At 52.0% G+C, this 17,286-nt stretch overlaps 5 protein-coding genes across 5 annotated transcripts; 3 read left to right on the top strand and 2 right to left on the bottom strand.

Moving 5' to 3' along the window:
- Positions 1-223: 223 nt before the first annotated feature.
- On the top strand, positions 224-2,505 carry BJX67DRAFT_73471 (putative glycosyl hydrolase). The gene has a single exon (XM_071035366.1). The coding sequence runs from the start codon at positions 484-486 to the stop codon at positions 2,221-2,223; it is 1,740 nt and encodes a 579-aa protein (XP_070886981.1). The 5' UTR covers positions 224-483; the 3' UTR covers positions 2,224-2,505.
- A 5,551-nt stretch (positions 2,506-8,056) lies between these two features.
- BJX67DRAFT_380554 (short coiled-coil protein) lies at positions 8,057-8,475 on the top strand (the record flags this gene model as incomplete). Its single annotated transcript, XM_071032807.1, has 2 exons — positions 8,057-8,223; positions 8,289-8,475. The coding sequence occupies 2 exons, from the start codon at positions 8,057-8,059 to the stop codon at positions 8,473-8,475; spliced, it is 354 nt and encodes a 117-aa protein (XP_070886980.1).
- A 2,617-nt stretch (positions 8,476-11,092) lies between these two features.
- On the bottom strand, positions 11,093-12,125 carry artA (14-3-3 adaptor artA; the record flags this gene model as incomplete). Its single annotated transcript, XM_071031120.1, has 5 exons — positions 11,093-11,191; positions 11,239-11,309; positions 11,366-11,607; positions 11,693-11,999; positions 12,065-12,125. 5 exons carry the CDS (start codon positions 12,123-12,125, stop codon positions 11,093-11,095), a joined length of 780 nt encoding a protein of 259 aa, XP_070886979.1.
- Positions 12,126-13,992: 1,867 nt separating this feature from the next.
- On the top strand, positions 13,993-14,572 carry BJX67DRAFT_380552 (uncharacterized protein; the record flags this gene model as incomplete). Its single annotated transcript, XM_071032806.1, has 4 exons — positions 13,993-14,126; positions 14,275-14,340; positions 14,411-14,476; positions 14,539-14,572. The coding sequence occupies 4 exons, from the start codon at positions 13,993-13,995 to the stop codon at positions 14,570-14,572; spliced, it is 300 nt and encodes a 99-aa protein (XP_070886978.1).
- Positions 14,556-17,164, bottom strand: BJX67DRAFT_73421 (putative nucleoporin Nsp1). The gene is made up of 3 exons (XM_071035364.1): positions 15,402-17,164; positions 15,211-15,334; positions 14,556-15,151 (listed from the first exon to the last, which is right to left on the bottom strand). The coding sequence occupies exons 1-3, from the start codon at positions 17,009-17,011 to the stop codon at positions 14,942-14,944; spliced, it is 1,944 nt and encodes a 647-aa protein (XP_070886977.1). The 5' UTR covers positions 17,012-17,164; the 3' UTR covers positions 14,556-14,941.
- Positions 17,165-17,286: the final 122 nt, after the last annotated feature.

Here is a 17,286-nt window from a genome sequence, read left to right as displayed (position 1 = left end):
GATTGAGCCGCGTGATGCCATCGCCAAGCACGACTCGAGATTGGCGTGGGTTGTAAACAGTTGAGCGTCGTATCACAAACGCTATGGATCGTATCTGATAAAATAACAATGTAAAGCGAGGTAGCATTCTTCTATTGTGCGCCGAGTCCGGCATGGCATTCCACTGATGTCGGAAAAATTGTCGGGACAGGACCGGCTCCCAGTTTTCCATCCCCGCTCGAGACATTTCAAACCTGCCCACCCCCACATCAAATAACTGCGTGCATGACGGACTCAGGGGAATGTGTAAGATATGTGAGATTCCCCTGATCTCCTGGATTGCACCGGGTCGCCTTTTCTTCCTGTCTTCGGTCCTTTTCTGTCGTTCTCTTGCCAGGCGCGTTCCGGCTCTTTATCGGCTCTCTTTTCCTCCGCTGACGACATCGGCTTTCGTACCCCAGTGTTTCGGGTTGGGGGAGGAACACGCACAGAACTACCCATACGATGGCTTCGCTTCTCTGCACGCTATGGAGCTTCCTGGCATTAAGCTGTTTGCTTGCGCCTGGGAGCCATGCCCGTGTGCTGTTGCAGGGCCCATCGCCGCCTTTATCCCCGCATGGCCCGATTCGGCCGGACGGGGAGCAATTTCCTCTTGCCACGAGTCAATCCAAGCAAACACTGCGCGATTTGGTGAACGCCCTGGACGTGATGCAGGATAGTTATTTCGAGTTGTGGCAGGGCACATGGCCGACCGGGAATGACTGGACAAGGGCTGTTCATGGGACGCACGTGTCGGCTACACTCTCCTCATTGACCGGGGCGACGGATGATGCGCTATTAGCGACCATGTTGGGCGATAACCCCGGGGATAGAGAAGAGCTTGTTACCCAGCACTCTGTGGCGCTCGAGAACCTTGTCAGCCATTTCTTCACGCACGTCCAGGCGTTCTACTTCGGGGAGCATGATTTCGCGCTCAGGAACCAGGCTTTCGATGATATGCTGTGGGTTGTGCTGGACTGGCTGGAGAGTATAAAGTTTGGAGTGCTGCATTCCGACCTGCACTACGGGGGTGCGACTTCTAGAACTGGAGGCCGGCCGTGGCATGGGACACAATTGCGCACACCGGCTGCGCACCGGGTACGGGTGTTTTATGAACTTGCCTCGCAGGGGTGGGACACATTCCTCTGTGGAGGTGGCATGATTTGGAGCCCGTATCTGGGTCCATATAAGAACGCTATCACGAACGAACTGTATATATCGGCTAGCATTGCGATGTACCTTTACTACCCGGGCGATCGTATCGATGCGCCTTTCGTTGCAGGTGAGGGAGAGTCGGCAGACGGCCTACAGCATGACCCTCTGTACCTCAGTACTGCGGAGAAGGCGTACAGGTGGCTCAAGAACTCGAACATGACGGGGATTTTCAACTTGTATGGAGATGGGTTTCACATCCGTGGTTACCAGAATCGCCAGAATCCAGGAACGCGTAAGTGCGATGTCCTCAACACGATGGTATATACATACAACCAGGGTGTTATCCTCAGCGGGCTGAAAGGTCTCTGGCTGGCTACTGGCTCGGAAGAGTACCTCCATGACGGCCACGAGCTGCTCCAGAACGTCATGAGGGCGACGGGATGGCCCAACATATACGACCAACGATGGAAGGGCCTAGGCCGTGCGGGGATCCTTGAAGACGCATGCGATTCGCACGGCGATTGCTCGCAAGACGGACAAAACTTCAAGGGAATCTTCTTCCACCATTTCACCGAGTTCTGCCGCCCGCTGCGCCCGCAGGAGCTGCGTTTTTTGCGCACCCAACCCTGGGCGAAGGCCCGTGGCTGGGAACGTTCCTTTGAGTGGCATCAAGCCTGGTGTAGCACGTATCGTCCTTGGATCGAGCGCAACGCGGAGGCTGCGCTCGTTACCAGGAACGAAGAGGGCAAATTCGGGATGTGGTGGGGGAGACGATACCGTGTGTTCGACGAGTCAACAACGCATGATAGCCCTCTGCCCGACGGAGCAACGGACTATCGCAATCATCCTGACTCGATACCACCATACTGGGATAAGAACGACACAGCGATGGCACATGAGCTGGGAGCAACGAATGCTCTTAACGACCAGCCAGAATACAACGATCGGGGGAGAGGACGAACTGTCGAGACGCAGGCTGGCGGCGTGGCCGTCCTCCGTGCATTGTATCAATGGAAAACCGCGCCATCTTTGTCAGGTGATTTTATCTAGGCGGAATGTATCTGCATATCTCCATACCATACAAATTACTGTGGACGAACATTTTGAATGTCCTGAGAGATCTCGGCGTTGGAATCGGAGTGGACTCCATGAGAAGAGCTTCCACTTTCAACCTTCAAAGAGATCGACAAAACCCACGTAGCAGCCCTCTCCACCACGAATATTAAAGGTCTCCATAAAGCTTGCCCGCTCCTTCGGAAACTCTCATCGAGACCCCTTAAGTCGGCACCGTCGTTGGACCGGAGCAACTCGCCCAAGGAATCCGCCCAGGTGGGCGAATCCTTCGCCCACGGGCTATGCTCGACTCGGTTAGGGATTCGGAAGACCCTGGGCACGCCGCACATGAGGCCACAGGCGTGGATCTTTTATACTTAATTATTGGGGTTGCATTGGTTCTTATTCTGCATTAATCGGGAATCACAGGAATTGAGATCCGGGCACGGAAGACGGAGGGATGCGGTTGTCGTATTGGAGACGGAGGAGGATCTGACCTAAAGTTCCAAGGTTCGGGGTGACGTTTCCCTTCGAGGAGATGTTCAACTTGTGCCTGAACTCTCAAGTCCCATTGATGAACTTGTCAAGTGAAGAGGGATAAATCAACAAAGACGAGTCTGGAAGCTTCGAGTGATGGACGCAATCTTCCGAGTTTTCTCGTACTCTGTCATATTCGCAACCCCATGAAATGATGGGTACGAAGGATGACAGTACAATCAACGTCACCATTGACATCAGCATCAAGAGCCTGTCCTCTCTCCGAGAGAGGGCGCTCTTCTTCAACATTCATGTCATTGCTGAATTTTCCCGCCAAACTTAAGAAGGTTTGACAGAGCGCTGCTCAAAGAAAGGGTGGCTGCAGCGCGGAACTGGCTTTTGAGTCCCGGCTTGTTCATCATTTGAAACTCGACTATCCTCGGACCAGGAGAAGGATTTGGATGCCAGATGGTTTCAAGGAACCTGGACTCCGTCGGCTGTTGGTGTCCGATTCCGTCTTGAGCGCTTTCGATTTGTTTTGGTGGTGGTTATGCCTCCATGTGAAAGGGGAGATCAGCCGTCGGCGATCATGACCTTCAGTGTTACTCTTGAGTACGATGACGACCTCCCAGACAGGAAAGGCGAGCAAGAGGGAGAAATCGAATGGAATCAATCAACTCCCCCATGCATTGTCATGCAATGCTAAATAAAAAAGTATTCATTCTGAGTCTAAGACTGGAAGTCCGACGTTGCATCGTGGAGATTGAAAAAAGAGAGAGAGAAAGAGAGAGTGAGAGTGAGAAGGGAAAATGCTTCTCTTTGAGTGGGATGATTGGATGAGTATTCCTTTGCGTGGGCAGCTTGATTGGCTGTGTCGCTTCACGCGTCTTCCAATTTTTGCCATTTTTCTCGAGGATTGGCACGAGATTCGGGCGATTGGGGTGGGACGATTTGAGTGGATCACCTTGCCTGGAGGGACTGGAGATCGGATGCTTTCTTTTTCTGGAGAGTTGGGTGTGGTGCGCGGTGTTCTTCACCGAGTTTTGGACGAGCAGCGGGGATCGGGAGATCGCTCAGGTGGCCCGCTGGGGCAGTCTCACAGGTCTCATCAACTTGCAGACATCTGAAAGAAGACGAGAGTGCAGTTACGGCAGTAGGCTGAGATAGAGTTATAAACTTTTACCGACACCGGCAACTCCGGCAGTCTTTAATAAGGTTCAGGTTCCGTTTGCTGTCTCCGTGGATGACGGCTGCTTGTTTTGCAACTGTACCGGGGTTGGGTCTCATGGATGCTGGTGGCAGAGGAATAACAAGAAGACCTGATGCTTGCAGCCGAACCAGGAGACAGAGATAAGAACTCGGCGGGTTGGGCGTTCAGCCACATGGACAAGTGGGGGTTTATCAATGTGGGTTCTTCATTTCCATGGCAGGGTTCAAGCGTTTCTTGCCCTCTTTGTCCAGCCTCGCAAGTCAGAGAGCATCTCCAGAAGACAAGGAGCGCTTGAGATTGCATCGTGTCCAGCGGAAACCCCGGCTTCTTGACAGAGTGAGCTGGCTCTGAAATGTGGTCGGAGGATCTTTGTCCACATTGTTAATGGCCAAACTACCTCCAGGATTCGCCTCCCAATAGGCATTACCTTCACCAACTCCTGGATCAACAGATTATTGCGCGTGAATTCTCGTGATGTCCTTTTGAGAAACCCATCATCTTGCCACGAAAATGACATGCCTCGAGCCAAGATGCATCAGGGCCAAGTCCAAGACCTGTTGACACTTCAGGATGATGGGCAATCCCAGTCTCGTCACTGGACAGCAGCCAATGGCCGGTTCCGGATCAGCGCCGTTCTTTATCATCCAAGCAGGATTCCACTGCAGTGAGAACGATGTCTTGTTTGGGCTTGATCACTGAAGCAATCCCTTCATCTGTCTGCTCGATCATGGCGAAGCTAAAAAAAAATAGCTAGGGTGGTAAACAAATAAACAACGCTCGCACCATGGGCCCCATTCTTATGGTGGAGCGAATTTTCCGAGGGATGGAACCAGCAAAACGAGGAATGACTGTGGAGGTGGTGCGGGCAGTTGGGACTTGAGACTTGAGGGACCGTCGAGTCACGCGGCTGACCTCCGGCTGTGGTTCCCAAGCCCAACAAGCCGAAGGGCAAACCTTACGTCGGCTCCCGTTCGTCTCCACCACCAACGTCAAGCTGAACTTGAGACTTCAGTTGCGATAGGTTTGGTACGGTATGGTAATCCCATGACACGTTACCAGGCTTGCGCCTGACAGAGACTTCGCGTCTGTTGCGTTTGGAGGGGAGAGATGCGAACGAGGATATGACTCAATCATAAATCCAAGAGTCTTGAATGAAGAGTAACGTGGTTGAAACAACAGTCGGGCGGTGACAAACTGTTCGAGAATGAGAGGAGTTAGGTTGAGTCAAGCCAATCAGAAGCCATAGCCATGATGTGCAATTCCTCAGCGTCGAGTCGGGCGAAGAGGGATGATGAAGTTCCTGAGGGAACTCCAACCAAGCCCGGCCAATGATAGAACTTCAAGGGCCACTCTGACTGGGGAAAGGAACTCGAAGAGAAAATTCTCTGCCCTTCTGAACCCCCTGACCTTCGATCTTTGGTACCCGCTATTTTGGGTCGGCTCTTTTTGAGAGCCACCCACCGACAAGCACCTCCTGCATCAGGACCGACGACCGCCGTTTTCTTCATCCCTCACAGGACCTCATCTCCTCACCAAGCTGGAGAAAGTATTCATGTGTGCTTCTGCGATGTATTATTTGTCTCCATCCTTCGACTCAGGGAATTGAGAGTGCCTTTCAGGACGAGACCCAATACGGAGTACAGAGGAGTGACAATGGATTGGCGACTGCCAATCATCCACCTCGGGGCTTCGCAACGTTGCCTCTGTCGGAAGAGATCGTCCTCCCCGGAGGTTTGCTCTCCAATGTCCCACCTCTCATCTGCCGTGTGAGAATGTAATATTTCTGAAAGTTTCGACAACTGTTCTGTGGCCTCGAGGGCTTCATTGTTGGGTGTTGGCAGTCGCCAATGCCCCGAGGTCTGAACCGAATGTCATTGCTTCTGGAGACAAGCTGTCGCTGAAGAGAAGCCTCATGGATGGCTTCTCTGGCGACTCGATCGACATTGCGTGACCTCATCCTCTGGGGCGTTGGGCATGAGACCTTTATTTCAGCCACCCCGGAACGGAGATGGATTGGCTTGTTGGACCCTCCCTTCTCAACGATCACCTCGGCAAATCATTGGCGGGATGCTGCCTTGGAGGAGGTCAGGGACCATCGTTTGCGTGGACTTGGTGACTTTGGTGGCGGTCGCTCTCTTGACTCTCTTGTCTTGAGTCTTGGTGAGCTGAAGCCCCAAGGTGCAGCAGACGCGAATGAAGCGATGCAGAAGTTCCAGAGTGAGATGATTGCTGGGCGGAAAAATCGAGGACCAATCCCCTCATGATCCTCCATCATCATCGTCTTTGATCACCAAACATAACGCGGAGTCACAGCTCGAGTGGAAACATTGGAAAGATGATGAAGATCACCATCCGTCCCCGGACTGTGGCCTTCTTGTTGGTCGACATTGTGGCCCCTATTCGGAAAAGATTTGGTTCTCAGCTTGTTGGTACCGAACCAAGGGGCTTACAATCCTGGTACAGAACCGTGGGCGGCCAGCCGAACATTGGACAGAGTGGAAAACGAATTCCCTGAACACCCAGCCGACCAAACACATGGCCTCCCTGCTTCATCGAGACTGTTTCTCTTCTCCGTGCAAGATCCTCTCGCAAGACGCTGTCAATTCGTAAGCCATGGAGAAGTCCTCACACCTTCGACTTGAATTTGGATGGCGGTATGTTTCGCTCGTATTGACCTGTCTTGCTGTATTCGTATTTTCGTACGACCCTTCGACTTGAACTGGAAGTCAACTCGATGGGAGATCCGTTCAGTGGCGGCCACGAGTCAAAGGGACCACCCACTTTCCAAGTTGGGGGCCCACGCCAAAACGGTTGTCATTCTGTATTTAACAGGTACCAAAATACCGTGCCAGTGACAACTTGATCGATCGCTCACAGACTGCCCCAATCATGACGAAAAAAGTACCCTGCCCTCGGCCCTGAGGTTTGACCCCCCCCTTCAAGAAGGGAAAGCGTGCGAGAAAGAGAGCGATCATCGGGAAGCTAAGGACAGAGGAGGTGTAATTTACCAGAATTCTTTGATTCTTTTGCGCTTCGGCCGCGAAATCACCGTCGCCTTTGAAATCCCAGGTCCTCCTCAACACAAGACCTGAATCTCCAAACCTGAAAGTCCAACCTGCAACCAGCACCTCCTTCCACCGCACCTCCTGGTTTCACGGCTACAAAGACCATCATTGCTCCAAGAAGGACTTGTCTCTCCCTGTCGTCCTACTCGGAGCCCTTTTCCTCTTCCTCCGTCCTCTCTCCTTTCCATTCTGACCGTCGACGGCCACTGTGACAGCCCTCAGAGTTGTGAATACGCAAACCGTTTTCAGGCCTTTCCAAACCAACTTTGACCCTTCTTCACACCACTCCGTCACAAGAGTACCATTCCTCCCGCGATATCAACACCGAAAAAAGGGAAAACCCAACTGCGGTGCAAGAGCAAATAATCACTCCTCTTCTCGAACCATCGTCTTGAGAAGGCAGATCTCAGAACATTCCTTGAATTTTTGCTTTGTTGTTCGTAGCGCCTATCAGTCGCTCAAGTCCCCCCCAACCTTCGCTCAAACGCCAGTTCCACCCCAAATTCAGTTCAGTTCTTTCAAGTTTCCTCCCCTTCCCCTGGGTCGCTCAAGTTGATTTCTCGTCCGTTCCTCTTTCCTCTATCCTCTTTCTGTGTTTTCTTTCCCCTCCTTTCTGTCTCTCGCTGCTTCTGCTTGCCAACGTTCCACCCCTCCCGGTTTCTTCTGCTTCTGATCGGCCGGCCACCGATATCCACTCAGGGACGCCCTTTCCGGCGCCCACGACAGCTACCTCCAGCGAATCGCAGATTCATTCATCTGAGGTGATCGCTAGAGGTAGTCTTCAACTATCTCCATTACCATCTACTCCTCTGGCACCTTCCGGGCCGCAAATCAGCCTTTCGTTCTACCAGGGTTCAAGTCTCCTTGTTCGACCACAGAACCTCTCGAACTTAAATCACAAGCGGCGCTTCCCCCCCGTAATATGGCATCGACGTCAGACGTGCACCACGGCTCTTCTCCGGTTCCGACTCTGCCTCAACCGAATGACAATAATCGTGCGCATATGTCATCTCTCTCTTCTTCCTCTTCCATATCCGACGCAGAAAACGATCGAAGGGGCCGTTCTGAACGCCCCCGGATGGCCAGTCGGAAACCGAGTGCCTCAATATTAGTACCCCGGGACCACCCCGAAATTGAAATCGAAGAAGAAGAATTTCCCCCTGACGACGCTCGAGCCATGAGTCCCCGTCGTAATTCTGCGGATCTCGAGCGACTGGGTAAAGAGGCCCGTCAAACGCTTCAGGAGTAAGTATTAGCCATTTTGCCCGAACTCTCCCATTCAAGTCTAACGATCGTGGCAATTTGTCTAGGCAGGCGAAGGCCCTACAGTCATCTCTCCAGGCTTTAGCCGAACGAATTGATGCAGTGAAGTCGGATCACGACAAGCTTGAAAACGAGAATCGATTCTTGCAAGACTACATTGGTGGATTAACCCGGAACATGAAGAGCGAAATGTCGAGATCCAGCACCACAAAGGTTAAGAAATCGCACAAGTAAGACGACCGCGACGTCGTGCTTCCGACATTGGCCCCTGAACAGTCGGGAGCTGTCCTCGTCCAGAGGCAGCCGAGCTTGAAATCATTTTACGAAGTATTTTCATGCATATTTTATTGGTGTTTGGTGGGTATTTGCGCCGCTATTTGTTATATCTTTGAACATTCTACGACTGGATGGAGGATAGTTCCAGAGAGTCGCGGTAGCCGATGGAATGACCTCTTGAGGCTATCGATTTGACTCATCAGAGACACCAGACGACCTTGACCATGTCGGCTTTTCCGGTCCTCATCTCGCTGATACAACTTGCGATCTCTTGGTTTGGTATCTTTTGAGTACGTCCACGACCTCGCGGCCGCTGATTCGCCATGGAACTCGCTTGCCAGCAAAGTTCACACAATCCTTTCATTTTTTCCATTCGCCCCTTACTCCGCAACGCTCCTCCCGATTAACCATGTCGAGGACTGTGACATCATTGCTTGCTCTGTGTTAGCCATTGGGGTCTGATCACCTGTCTCGGTGCTCATGCGTGAGGACGAGAGCCAATCTTTGGTCGACTTCGCGGCAATGTGACACCTTCGCTCTGATTCTCGTCGGCCGAATTTCACATTCCACCGGTTTCGTTTCTTTCAGTTCTACGGGCGGCAGAGTGTATTTTTGTGGCATAGCACACTCGGCGTTAGGACAGTTGTTCTCTTGTTTTTTTCTCTCTCTTTTATCTTTTACTGGGGTCATTCTCGTTTAGACTCGGCTTGATTGACATCGGAAACCGTCGGGGTGCATTTGTTTCTCATGGTCTTGTTCTGCGAGCAAGCAGCGACAAACTCGCAAACCAAAAAGGGTGGAAAGCATTTTCATGAGGCAGCTAACTCTTCATACTGGTTCTTCCCTTACTTTCTGACTCCCTTTTCCTTTTATATATCCCGACTCAGTCCCCGCCGTCACCATCATCATTTACATTGGAAATCGTCCTGGTCTGACGATTCGGGTTGACATCGATACTCGATATCCATTTGGACTTTGAAGACATTTGCTTTACCATACCCCAAGGCAAGCGGTTGTTTTTACTTACCAAATAAATCAAAAACAATTCTAAATCTTGCTCTCCATTCCTCGTAACTCCCTTCTCAAAGTCACCCCAGCTCCTTCAATGGTACCACGCACGCCCGGCGGTACATCCTCGCCAACCCTCGTACAATGAACGTTTTTCACGATTTAAAAAAGGAAATAAAACCTCCGATTTCCTACCCCCTCTAGTTTCCACCCTAAGGACGTACCCCAGCGCCACATCTTCACTTACAAGTCAGCCATCCGCCAGCCACCACCCAGCCACGAGCCCAGCTAAGCGCGTTGAAAGCTTGAAGAGACTGCGGCGGGTGAAGGTGCCCGGTACACCTGCTGTATCGAGGTACGAATTGAGTAAGACTCGAGTAGACTCGGCAAGGTACGTATCCACGCCGTCCTTCGTGTGTATTTTGGAAGGATGGGCTGTGTGCGATATGATGTGATGTGATGTGTTCCTTATTGTTACTAGAAGGGATGCACTTTAGAAAGGGAAAAACCTGATGCTGAGTCTGGGTGTGATCTAGGGTACTCCTGCGACACCAGGGATATCATGAATGAGGTAATCTCAAAGAAACCCAAAGCTCGTTGCCAAAAAGAAGGGGAGGTGGAAAAAGACGGAAGTTGACGGCAGGAGATCTGTGGGGCTTTTCGGCCCAGGAGTTCCACGGACGTCCTTTTTCGCATCTTCTTCAATGCAGAGGCTCAGTGGGCGACGAGTCGTCGGTCGATAGGTTGCGAAGACGGGACCAGAAGAGAACTGGAAGAATGGAGCTGAGCAATGGTGGGCTGTCTTCGCTGTCAAGCCGCATACGTCATTTGTGCTTCGTCAAGTCTGTCGTGGGTGGACTTTGGATGGATTGGGCGATGTGACAGGGGCCAAATATTGGTAGGGCCTGAGTCCGCTTCGAGGAAGAGAAGCAGCGCCGCCAGTTCTGATGGCATGATGCAGGGAAAGAGGCCAGGGGGCTGTTAAGGACTACCGTGAAGTCTCTCGAAATATGTGTGGATTCAATCTAATTATTTGAGGCAGTTGATCTGCCAGCTTTTAGTCCAGCTACAAGACTAGTTGTATGAATTTCAACTTTCTTTGAAGCCATTGCCGGACTTGAGATCTAAACTCGAGCTAGGGCGACAACTAACGCCAGACGTGGCATAAAAGAGGTATGACCAAGACAACTTTCATAACATAGTCGAGGCTCTGAGAGGAATCCGACGGGGGTGGGTGTGTAAGGGAAAGGTATTCTTTGCGTAGTCGAGGCAATAGGCAAAATGTAAATTAAAAGCAACCAACGAATATATGAACCGACGTGACACGGACACAGAGACTGGGAATACTGGCTGTGCTTGTGTAGTAAAGAGGAGAAGAGCCAAAGGAACGGCAAGAAAAAGGGGACTGCGAGCCGAATGCCTCCTGCATTCTCGCGTCGCGAAAACAGGCACGCTGTTCATTTCGAGCCTCCGACATGAACTCTCACCCCATTCACACAGATGGCTCGGCCCTGTTTTCCAAGCTTTATCTGCAATCCGTGTCGGACGCGAGTCCTCCATCTTTTCTTTACTCGGCGGGCTTCTCACCCTCGGCGGGGGCCTCCTCCTTCTTATCAGCCGGAGGGTTCTCAGGGGCTGGTTCAGCCTCAGACGAGGTCCAGAGGGTCTAAGAAGGTCAGTACGGATTTCCAGTACGGCGCTGGGCAGCCTCACCAAGTTATCCCTCAGAAGCTGCATGATGAGAGTGGAGTCCTTGTAGCTCTCTTCGCTTAGGGTGTCGAGTTCTTTAAAACCGGTTAGCGAATACTCCATGCAACATGAGTAGCGACGCTGTACATACCGGCAATAGCGTCATCGAAAGCAAGCTTGGCGAGGTGGCAAGCCTGGTCAGGAGAGTTGAGGATCTCATAGTAGAAGACCGAGAAGTTAAGAGCCAGCCCGAGGCGGATGGGGTGGGTGGGGGCAAGGTCGGTTTGAGCAACTTCAGTGGCACTCTTGTAGGCCTCGAGGGAAGCATCGGCAGCACCCTTGCGGCGGTCGCCAATTGCAAATTCGGCAAGGTAGCGGTGGTAGTCACCCTTCCTGTGGAGGTGGAAAATGTTGATTAAAACCCGCTCCTGATCGCCATCTCTGAGGAAAAGACCGTGGAATATGTGGGGAAACCTACATCTTGTGGTAGAAGACCTTAGACTCGCCGCTCTGGGCAGAGGGGATCAAGTGCTTGTCAAGAACATCCAGGATGTCATCACAGATCTTGGCAAGTTCGGCCTCGATCTTCTGGCGGTACTCCTTGATGAGAGAAACCTGAGACTCGTTGCCCTTGGATTCCTCTTTTTGTTCAATCGAGGTGACGATTCTCCAGGACGCACGGCGGGCACCAATGACGTTCTTGTAGGCGACGGACAGCAGATTCCGCTCTTCAACAGTGAGCTCTACGTCAGAGGAGGCGACAACCTTCATGTTCTCGACCATTTCTAGAGATTATCCATCAATATCGACTGCGTGATTGCGCAGGCCCAGAAATGGGAAGATAACACACCCTCGTAGCGTTCAGCCTGCTCGGCGAGCTTGGCCAGGTAAACAGCATCTTCGTGACCCATTTTGAGAGAATCTGCTCAGCCGGAGAAAGATGATTAGCGACAGTCAGCCTTATTTATGGTGGGAAGTCTGTGGTCAAGATCTCGAGAACTTTGACCTTTCACAGAAACATGAGCGACAAAATAAATCACAGAGAAAACAGAACAGAGAGAAAAAGAGAAGGAAGAACAAGGCCTAGATTGTGAAAACATGTGAGGGGTAGGATGCGGCAATCACGGGGCAGGGAACAGTGAGGCTGTGAGCGAAGGTTGCCCTGCCCTGCACGGGAACCCCGTCACACGGATGATAGCAAGATACACTCGAACACTCGACCGCAGACTGCATTCTTGGATTCAGACCAAGAAAAAAAAAGCTCAAACGATAGAGCGAATTCCCAAATGCCGCGGCTCCTCTTGATAGTATATATCTTGAACAATCCCGTAATTGTGCTGGCCCTCCACTCGGTTTGCCGTGAGAGACACCGTTCTGTTTGGGAGATAGCAGAGGAGATGGGGCGGTTCGACACCAGACACCGCAATTCGATCCGTAACCATATTTATTGGCAGTGCAGATAGCCCCCAAAGTAGCCAGCCAGGGCAGGGGACGAACCACACAATTGATAGACTCGTGGATAACAGTGATGGGTGCGATGATGCGGAGGAGAAGGGTGAGGGAGGGGAAGACGGTGGAAGGAGACAGAAAGGGAATGATCACTCACCAAACGCGACAATAAGGAAAGTTTAGTTTGGGAGGGAGGTTGATTGCGAGGAGGAATAAAAGCAGGAGAGAGAGATGAAGACTTGCGAAAGTGGTATGAGATTGGAAAAGTGAAGGGGGAGATGGAATGAGACAAGAGCGAAGTCGCAAAGAGAGGAGAGTCAAAAGGAGGAGAGGGAAGTCGAAGAGGGGACGAGGGCGTGGGAGGGGGTCAACTGCCCCAGCAACTTTCCTCTGCCTCACCGTTAAGCCACCAGTTCGTCCCTCGTCCCTCTATCGACTGCGCTCGGAGGTATTACGAGGTATATCGATTCGCCTACTAACTCTCTCCCTCATTCAGCCATTTATTTCATCTATTTCCTCCCTGGAGGGCGATGAGGCCCAGGAAGAATGGGAATCTTCGTCTCCCTCCCAGGCTGGTTGTTGATTATTGTGTGTGTGGTTCAGCAGTGGGCCACTCCAGCGTCATCCCTATTTCGCTGCGCCAATCGTCCTCCTGCACCATTGAATGAGCCTCCGAGTCGCTGCTTGTCACAATCGAGGCGTCCCTGTTTCCAGACAGAGAGGAGCAGAGCGCTCTTTCCGATCATGACATGGTCGATCGATCCAAGAAATTTCTATCAGGCACCTTCCATCCATCTTTGCAGCGGGGGATGAAGTTTCTGGCGTCTCGTCCGCTCGAGTATTCTGATATCGTGCTCCCGCGGCCGTCTGGTTCCATGGCTCACCCCAGTTCCCCTCCTTGATATGTTTCGTCTCTGCGGGTGAAGGTAGAGGTGCTCCTCCCTCAAATACTGGCCTTAATCTCCCCCCGTGGGTGCACATCCAATAAGAATGGAAGTGCAATCGACCTGAGAACTTGAAGACCTCAGGCTCTCTCTGCGTAATCTTCGTAAAGATACCGTATTTCACATGACCGCAAGCCACGGCCAATGCTGACTCAACAATGCATCACATGACCCGCTGTGTCGTCATAGCTGAGCCCACCAGCCGATTCGCAGGCCTCGACCTGCCAGCGCTGCCATATTTCCAAGGCAACGAATAAGGTCCATCGGCTCGTCGCTCGGCCGCCAGATCACCCCCTCTTCCTCACCTTCCCATCCATTCATCTTCCTTCTTTCCATCATCAAATCTAAGTTTTATTTCGTCGTCTTTCTCGACATATAACTCGCAATGCTCCGCCTATCCGTCACTCGTCCTCTCACCACGACATCCCGTGTTATTCTCGCGCGCCCTTTCTCCGCGGTTGCTCCCAGAATGGCAGCTGGTGATACTGGTGCTCCCCGGCCTGGCGGTGTTCAAGCGAGGTGTGTATATCGCCTCCATTTTCGACTTTGTTCCCTTCTACAGTACTCCAGTTCCTTGTCCTCACTTTCGTCTCCCCCCCGGGTCTCATCCGATTCAAATCACCCCATTAGATCATCCACCTTCAGAGCTAACGAATCTCACAATCAGCGACCAATTCCAGAAGCGTGAAGCCGCTCAAGAGAACCTGTATATTCACCAAAAAGAGCAGGAAAAGTAATTCATCCTATTGTCGTTCCAACGCCGACCGCGCTCTCAGACACTCCACTGACCTCGAATTGAATAGGCTCGCATCTCTCAGAAAGAAGATTGAGGAGCAGCGCTCACATCTGAACGAGCTGGAGAAGAACCTGTATGATTCACCTTTCTCAATCTGTTGTTTCCGTTTCGTGTACACTGGGCTAACAAATCTAGCGACGAGTTCACCAAAGGCGAACAGAAGAAATAGGGTGTTCCCGAATACCGCACGGTGCAAACCGGCAGTTAGTTGCGGAAGAAAAGGAGGGAGACCTGCTACCAGTCGCGCATCGCTTATCGTCGCATCGTCGAGCGCTGATGTATTTGTCTCAGTGTATTCTACATAATTGACACTCTTCTCAGTTTACCAATTCCCGTTGGATAGTCCATGTACAGGAAACTTTGATATCATTAGGCCGAATTAACGAGATTCCCAGCAGTAACCTTGAATGGAAATGATAAAACGAGTAACGTTCCAAGATCGACGACAACATGGCCCCTTGAACAGAAATGCACATCTCTACCATCGTGTCGCCGTCCTATTTTAATTTGGGGGAAAAAAAAAACCAAGCGTAACTATTTACCGACGGCCCATGTATGAACGATAAAAGTCATCCGCAGCATTCCCTTTTCCAGTGCCTGGCATGCTAAATCCGTGACCGAAGCGCCCTGACATTGCCTGTCCGGCCTTCTGTGCCGTAGCAACCTTTGCCTGCAGTTCGGTAGTTCCTTGGTCGATGGTCTGTAGTTGGGAGAGATGCGAGTTGAGGATACGGACAATTTGAGAGATCTTAGGGCTTCTATTAGTAACGGTCTAGCAGTCGGGAAGGAATAATCGGATTGACCCACCGGTTCGTCGGCTTTGTTAGTTTTGCTTAGGGTTGCTGAGGCGCTGTTAACTTCCTCGACCATGCTGGAGAGATCTTTGCCCATCTCATCGAGGCGTTCGGATAGTTTCTCCGCCAGTTTGTAGCTACGCCTTAGAGTTAGCTTAGTCTACTCAATTGGGAAATTATACCGCGAAGAGGTGCGGGACGTACGTTCGCTCACGCTCCTGGTCAGGCCCTTGTAGGCTCTCACCAGGCCCCACCTGCTTCGACATCATCTCATCGACCTCACGTTCGTAGCGATCAAGCCACGAACTCAGTTCCTCCTGCTGCCCCTCAACGGAAGCAAGCTGGCGCTCGACTTCCTGGGTGGCACGCTCAGCATCCACTGTATTTCCGTACAACCTTTGGACCTTGGTGCCGTTCTCGACCAGCATCCGATCCCATTCGGCAACCTTCTCGGCCTGGTCCCGGAACTCTTTCTGATACTTGGTTAAATCAGTTGCCCATCGAGTAATTATTTCGTCCATGGTTTTATTCTTGAGACGAGAATGAGCCGGTGGGGCCGGGCCAGCAGTGGATGCGCCGAGAGTGGGCGCCCCGGTTGCGGTGCTAGGCTGTGTGCTGGCAGTTGTGGCGTTAGTGCCTGCGGTTGACGCTGGGGTGGTAGACGTTGTAGCGGTTGCAGGTTTGTTGAACAAGTTCCCTGTGGAGGCTGTAGTCTGTGTTGATGGAGCCTCCGTAGGTTTAGATGCGCCTATATTCGCAAACATCCCACCGGACGGAGCGGCTGCGGGAGTTGAGGATGGTGTGGCAGATGATGTTGAACCACCAAGTGCTGAGAAAAGAGGCTTTTGTGGGGTGGCGGAAGACGCAGTTGTTTGAGTGTTTGTATTACTAGTGAGAGAAGGAAAGGCGGGTTTGGCTGCAGCGTCCGCATTCGACGACGAAGCAGCAAAGGGGGAAGGAGTTTGTGCACTAGCGGCTGGAAATAACGACTTCTGTGTATTGTCTGTAGCCGGCGCAGAGGTTGTGGATTCTGTTGGTTTGCTTGTGCCAAGATTCGCAAAAAGGCCGCCACTAGTAGCGGTAGACGATGCGGTGTTTCCAGAAGGAGGCTGCTGAGAGGTCGAATTGAAAAGATTATTGCCAGTGGACTGTGCAGCACCTCCAAAAAGTGAAGGGGTGGAGGTGGCTGGAGCTGGAGCTGGAGCTGGAGCTGGAGTTGGGGCGGCAGAAGACTCTGAGCCGGATGAAGTCGTCGCTGTACCAAAAAGGCCGCCTGGCTTCTGGGTGAAGAGGGACTGCCCCTGAGCGGGAGCGGTTCCCTGTGGCGGAGGGCCAGCAGGAGTCGTCGAGGGTTGGTTACCAAATAGACCACTTGCGCCAGACTGTGCAGGAGTCGCCATAGTATTCGCAAAAAGACTACTCCCGGGCTTGCTACTACTGCCAAAAAGCCCGCCGGTCGCAGTCGAACCTGATGCGGAGGCCTCTGTAGGCTTGTTGGGGGTTTGCGATGCAGTGCCAAAAGCGGGCGAAGGCGTACTGGAAGCCGGGGTTGAGCCTAGGTTTCCAAAACTGAAAGTAGGAGCATTTCCACCAGAGCCAGCGCCGGACCCAGTACCGAAGAGAGCGGAAGAACCTGTATTTGAGGCAGAGGTAGCACCAAAGGAAGGCGAAGCGCTACCGCTTGTTGTTGCTCCTACATTGCCAAAGATACCGCCCGTCGATCCAGCATTCGATATACCGCCAGAAGACCCGAAGACACTACCACTTGAAGCCCCAGACGAGGCCGGTGGCTTGAAATTAAACAAATTCGACATGATGCAGAGGGGAGAAGGGCGAGGATATCGCAGCCAGGCAGCCTTGGGACAAGGACAAGCAGAGCGTCAGCAAGTTGTTAGCAATTGGTCAAATCAAAAGAACGCGCGAATTAGCTTACTGCGCCCAGATATTGAAGAGGCCTTGATATTCCGGTGGACAGCTGAGAGATATATAAGAATCTTGAAAGCAGGAATAACAATAACGCCAAGTAGTCGCCTGCGGCCCTGATTTCACTACTCAAGCGCGAAGTTTGGCGCGCTAAGATGGCCAATCA

The sequence above is a fragment of the Aspergillus lucknowensis genome (assembly GCF_044049455.1).
Source record: "Aspergillus lucknowensis strain CBS 449.75 chromosome Unknown BJX67scaffold_16, whole genome shotgun sequence".
Classification (NCBI taxonomy): Eukaryota; Fungi; Ascomycota; class Eurotiomycetes; order Eurotiales; family Aspergillaceae; genus Aspergillus; species Aspergillus lucknowensis.
The sequence above is the reverse complement of the archived record's forward strand: the minus strand, read 5'-3'. Positions and strand labels throughout refer to the sequence as shown.

Coding starts and splice junctions, on each gene's coding strand:
- BJX67DRAFT_73471 (XM_071035366.1), top strand. CDS start 484: ATGGCTTCGCTTCTCTGCACGCTATGGAGCTTCCTGGCATTAAGCTGT.
- BJX67DRAFT_73421 (XM_071035364.1), bottom strand. CDS start 17,011: ATGTCGAATTTGTTTAATTTCAAGCCACCGGCCTCGTCTGGGGCTTCA. Junction 15,335..15,401: donor GACCAGGAGCGTGAGCGAAC/GTACGTCCCGCA, acceptor TCTAAGGCGTAG/CTACAAACTGGCGGAGAAAC. Junction 15,152..15,210: donor CTAACAAAGCCGACGAACCG/GTGGGTCAATCC, acceptor AGAAGCCCTAAG/ATCTCTCAAATTGTCCGTAT.